The following is a 6,000-nucleotide window of genomic DNA, read 5'->3' on the forward strand; positions in this document are numbered from 1 at the left end:
TGTACTACATAGCTGCAAAAAGGTAGCCATCCACCCTTCAATAAATGATTCTTTTCTGTTACAATTGATCTTTCCTGATCGGAATAATCGATCTATAGTCAACCCGTTCATTATTATACCACACATGGGGAAGTGGATTTTCATCAATAGTTAGTAGATGTGACTGGAAATGATCAATCACATCTCTGTTTTCACCATGTAATCTGATCAAGGAAAATACAATTGGAATCACAAAGCACCTCAAATGTAAGAATCAATTTTCTGCCCTGGCTTTCCGACTTAGTTTGATTTACAACAAGTCGAATTTGATTGGAAGGGAAGTTTTTGCTGTTTGATTATATGACGTTTCAATCATGTTGAGTGAATCAGGCATCAATCAGATAATAAAAGCAAACTGTGTATGGCCACCATTAGATTTAGCAAAACTATGTAATATGAGGACCTACCGAAACTAATCAAATCAATCTGTATCCAGTCAGGCAGGATGCTCTGCTAAATAGTTGTGAGTAGATCTATAGAAAATTGTACAATTAGGTTGTAAGGTGTATAGCAATCTTAAAGGATATCAGATTGTATGTTGCATGGCCATCTTAAAGGAGACTGTTCGATCAGATTGTCTAGTAGTGCATAGCAATCTTAAAGGATATCAGATTGCATAGTGCATGGCCATCTTAAGGAGACAGTACAATCAAATTGTAAGGGGTGTGATGATCACACATCCTCCATACTAGAACATAAGGAGTCACTTTACAGCATACAGCTCGGATGAAGGTCCAGATCAAGCACTGCAATGGGATCCCCATGTCAACGGTGCTGTGAAGTTGGTGAGATGAGCGATGATGAGTGTGGTACCATAGAACTGGTAATGAGCAATTAGGAGTCATGTACCCTGGAGTTAAAGGATGAGTAATGATTTGGGGTACCTTGGGGTTGGTTACGAGCGACGCCGAGCTGTGCACCTTGGGGTTGGTTACGAGCGACGCCGAGCTGTGCACCTTGGGGTTGGTTACGAGCGACGCCGAGCTGTGCACCTTGGGGTTGGTTACGAGCGACGCCGAGCTGTGCACCTTGGGGTTGGTTACGAGCGACGCCGAGCTGTGCACCTTGGGGTTGGTCATGAGGCACGCTGAGATGTGCACCTTGGGGTTGGTTACGAGCGACGCTGAGATGTGCACCTTGGGGTTGGTTACGAGCGACGCTGAGATGTGCACCTTGGGGTTGGTTACGAGCGATGCTGAGATGTGCACCTTGGGGTTGGTTACGAGCGATGCTGAGATGTGCACCTTGGGGTTGGTTATGAGCGACGCTGAGACGTGCGCACCTTTGAGTTGGCGATGAGATGTGCGCACCTTGGGGTTGGCGATGAGTGACGCTGAGATGTGCACCTTGAGGTTGGTGATGAGTGATGCGGAGATGTGCTCCTTGGGGTTGGTGATAATAAGCGGGGGGGGGGATCTTGAGGTTGGTGATGAGGAGTGATGTTAAGTGGTGAACCTTGGGGTTGGTGATGAGGTGTGATGGTGAGAATGATGAGCAGTGTACCTTGGAATTGGTGATAAGGAATGGTGTACCTTGGAGTTGATGATGATGAAGAGTGGTAATGAGTGCAGTGAACCCTGGAATTGGTCATTAGTGCGGTAAACTTTGTGGTTGGTAATGAGTGATGATAAATAATGTGGAGTGGTGATGAGTGTGGTGTAGTTGAATGATGATCAGATTAGTGATGAATGATGTATCTTGTGGTTGGTGATGAGTGATGCTGAGTAATGATGATGTACCTTGGGGTTGGTAATGATGAGTGATGAGTGTGGTGTACCTTGGGGCAGGTGATGAGTGATAATGAATGGAGATGAGTGAGATGTACCTTGGGGTTGCTGATGAGTGAAGATGAGATGAATAAAGAGATACAATGATGCATGTCGGAGGTGGTGATAAGAAGATGAGTGAGTGTGGTGTACCTACCTTGGGTCTGGTGGTGTGATAATGAATGGTGAGGAGTGTGATGTACCTTGGGGTTGGTGATTAGTGATAATAATGAAATGAATGAGGAGTGATGATGCACCCTGAAGTTGGTGTAGTGGTGATGATGAGTGATGAGAAAATGACTGATGAATGTGGTGTACCTTGGGGTTGATGAGTGCAGTGTTCCCTACCTTGAGGTTGATAATGATTAATGAGGGGTATCTCTAACTTAGGGTTGGTGAGGAGCGTGGTGAACCTCTCTTGGGGCTGGTGATGAGGAGAGATAAGTGCGGTGCACCTAACTTGGAAGTGGTAACGAGCAACGTGTAATGAGAACGAGTGTCGCACACCTGCCTTGGGGCTGGCGATGAGGAGTGCAGCGCACATGCCTTGGGGACGGCGATGAGTTGGGCGGCGCACCTGCCTTGGGGACGGCGATGAGTTGTGCGGCGCACCTGCCTTGGGGACGGCGATGAGTTGTTGCGGCGCACCTGCCTTGGGGACGGCGATGAGTTGTTGCGGCGCACCTGCCTTGGGGACGGCGATGAGTTGTTGCGGCGCACCTGCCTTGGGGACGGCGATGAGTTGTTGCGGCGCACCTGCCTTGGGGACGGCGATGAGTTGTTGCGGCGCACCTGCCTTGGGGACGGCGATGAGTTGTTGCGGCGCACCTGCCTTGGGGACGGCGATGAGTTGTGCGGCGCACCTACCTTGAGGACGGTGATGAGTTGTGCGGCGCACCTACCTTGAGGACGGTGATGAGTTGTGCGGTGCACCTACCTTGAGGACGGTGATGAGTTGTGCGGTGCACCTACGTTGGGGTTGGTAATGAGTTGTGCGGTGCACCTACGTTGGGGTTGGTAATGAGTTGTGCGGTGCACCTACGTTGGGGTTGGTAATGAGTTGTGCGGTGCACCTACGTTGGGGTTGGTGATGAGTTGTGCGGTGCACCTACGTTGGGGATGGTGATGAGTTGTGCGGTGCACCTACGTTGGGGATGGTGATGAGTTGTGCGGTGCACCTACGTTGGGGATGGTGATGAGTTGTGCGGTGCACCTACGTTGGGGTTGGTGATGAGTTGTGCGGTGCACCTACGTTGGGGTTGGTAATGAGTTGTGCGGTGCACCTACTTTGGGGTTGGTAATGAGTTGTGCGGTGCACCTACTTTGGGGTTGGTAATGAGTTGTGCGGTGCACCTACTTTGGGGTTGGTAATGAGTTGTGCGGTGCACCTACCTTGGGGTTGGTGATGAGTTGTGCGGTGCACCTACCTTGGGGTTGGTGATGAGTTGTGCGGTGCACCTACCTTGGGGTTGGTGATGAGTTGCTGCTCGTCCTGGTGGAGCAGAGCCCTGGAGTTGGACTCGGAGTTGTTGACATAGATCTGCAGACAGGGGTACAGAGAGGTGCCCTTACAGTCACTCCCGCAGGTGAAGGTGCACTCGAAGCTCTCCTCGATCTGTTGCACGGACAGGACGGTGCAGTTGGCGGTGGTGCCCTGGAGGTCCTGCAGAGCCGGGTTGAGCCAGCAGAAGCCGAGGATGAAGAGGGACACGACTCCGGAGACGATGAGGAACAAGCCCAGCCGGATGCTCTTGTCCTCGGCCTCCGAGTACTCATAAGCCACCCTGATCTTGCCCATGGCGCCTGGAGTGTGCGGAGCGGACTTCACAGTACCATGGCGGGCAGCACGGGGCTGACACACCGCCGAAGGAGAAGAGCCGGGAGAAAGTCTGCCATGGACTTTATCATCACTCCACACTGCGAGGAAATCAGTGTGCGCTACACAGCACCGCCCCCACACAGCGAGAGGGCGGGATCGTCCTCCTCCCCACCAATGGGAGCACACACAGCGCTCCCCCTCCACCAATAGCGTGCACCGAGCAACGGGAGACAGGTGAACGCTGAGCACACCTCGGAGCTGAAAGAACTCTTTAGTTGCCAGGAAGCCCTGTCACCAGGAAGCGGAGAGAGGTATATTATATGGGGGTAGAGGACAGCCACTCTGTGTGGCATGCTGGGTACCCCACTCTGTGTGGCATGCTGGGTACCCCACTCTGTGTGGCATGCTGGGTACCCCACTCTGTGTGAAATGCTGGGTACCCCACTCTGTGCCTTCCTAGCAGTGCCTGACTCACAGTCACTAAATACCGGCCGCCCTGACAAGCTGTCCGGGGCTGCTAGGCAGGCTCTGCTACTGAGAAAAGTTGTACCACTCCCCACCCACTTCTGCACTCTCCACCAATCACAGAACTGGCATTACTACAAGCCCACAATGCATCGGGATCTGTGAATGGACGCTGGAATCCTGTCATTCCATTGCTCCACCTCCAGTCAAAGAAAGGAATGCACTATAGGCATTCTGTGGATGGCGGAAAGGAGCGGTACAACTTACCTCAGTAGCAGTGGCTGCTGTTAAAGTTATATTAAAGGTTAATTTTTATGGTTTTATAATAACAAATATGTTCTGCTTACCTGCTCTGTGCAATGATTTTGCCCTGATCCTCCTCATCTGGGGTCCCCTGGCGGCATTCCTGGCTCTTTCCCCCTGCCTAGTGCCTCATAGGAAGGTGCTAGTTATTGGGGCACCTGTGCATGCTCGCTCCTGAGCCATTGCTCTGGGTGCCCATAAGACTGACAGAGAGGGGCTCAGCTCCACTCCTTTCTCACTGACTCCGATTGACAACAGCTGGTGCCAATGGCTCCTACTGCTGTATCTGAGCCAATGAGGAGAGAGCGCATCAGCTCTTGTGCACAGCACTAGATCGAGATGGGGCTCAGGTATATATTTAGAGGAGGCTGGGGGGAGCTGCATGGATCATTTTTACATTAATGCATAGAATGCTTTAATAACCACTTTAACCTCTACAATGCCAGAAGGCAGCCACTCAGGACAGCATCCCACAGCTATAAAGGAAGTAGCCATCTGCAAGTATTGAAATATATGCCATTGCACACCCCTCATGTCCATGGTGCTGTATCCCCAAAATGTCATACATTTAAGCTTTTTGAAAAAAAAATTCAGGCAGAAGCACCAATAAGTACTCTAAATGTTTACTTGCAGTGTTTCTTTTCTTTCCATACATTATTATTCAGTTGCAATGTGCATTTGAATTTGCTAGGAAATTTGACTACTACAGGAAGAGTCCATTCCCTAGTAAAGTCTCCTCCCTCCCAGGGGCGGACTGACCATTTGGAAACTCAGGCACTGCTCGAGGGCCCGGGGTCAGTATGGGGCCCCATGAGATGCCCCTGGTACCTTTTTCATAGGCTTTTTTGAGTTTGGGCAGGGACACAGGGGCCCCATGAGTTGTCAGTCTGCCCCTGCTTCCCTCCTTGCATGTCAGTCCTCTGCATTTCTGTGAGTATCTGTGCTGACCTAGCTGCTCCACCCCTTCTCCCACTGACCACCAGCATAATGGGGCCCTTCTCCGACTAGCCCCTGCTGTAATGGGGCCCTTCTCCCACTGACCACCAGCGTAATAGGGCCCTTCTCCCACTGACCACCAATGTAACAGGGCCATGTTCACACTGGCCACCAGTATAATGGAGCCCTTCTCCCTCTGACCACCAGTGTAATGGGCCCTTCTCCAACTGGCCACCAGTGGAATGTGGCTTTTTTTCCCCTCTGTCTACCAGTGTAATGGGGCCCCTCTCCCACTCACCACCAGTGTAATGGGACTTTTCAAAAGGTGAGCATTTTTTTATATTTGTCTTCTGAAGTTTTAACATTTTTTTACCTTTCACTGGGCATTTTTTTTAGTGGGTTGAAGGGGGTGGCAGCAAAAACAGACCTCGCATTTTCATGTAATAAAAGAGTAACAGCAGGAAAATACCAAGTGGTCCATCGATTCTACACTTTTTAAATTTTATTTTAAACTCTTTGTCTGTACATAGACCTATGTTTTTCCCAAGGCTAGATTTGAGAACAGTTGCCTGACTCGGTACCTTTGATTGAAGTCTGCTCCAAGCCTCAACTACTCTTTTGATAAAATAACACTTTTTAGGGTTAGTTTTGAACATTTCTTTTGCTAATTTG

General features: G+C 50.3%; 1 protein-coding gene across 1 annotated transcript in view; it reads right to left on the bottom strand.

Annotated features, from left to right (window-relative positions):
- The window catches only part of KCNMB4 (potassium calcium-activated channel subfamily M regulatory beta subunit 4), a 111,416-nt gene extending 107,674 nt beyond the window's left edge, over positions 1-3,742 (bottom strand). The window contains exon 1 of the mRNA XM_089674200.1: positions 3,268-3,742. Within this exon, the coding sequence (XP_089530326.1) occupies positions 3,268-3,603 (336 nt within the window). The 5' untranslated portion in view covers positions 3,604-3,742. The remainder of the gene's footprint in view (positions 1-3,267) is intronic.
- Positions 3,743-6,000: the final 2,258 nt, after the last annotated feature.

Source organism: Staurois parvus, unplaced genomic scaffold (assembly GCF_062004578.1).
Source record: "Staurois parvus isolate SC_StPar_1 unplaced genomic scaffold, SC_StPar_1.0 ptg000147l, whole genome shotgun sequence".
Classification (NCBI taxonomy): domain Eukaryota; kingdom Metazoa; phylum Chordata; class Amphibia; order Anura; family Ranidae; genus Staurois; species Staurois parvus.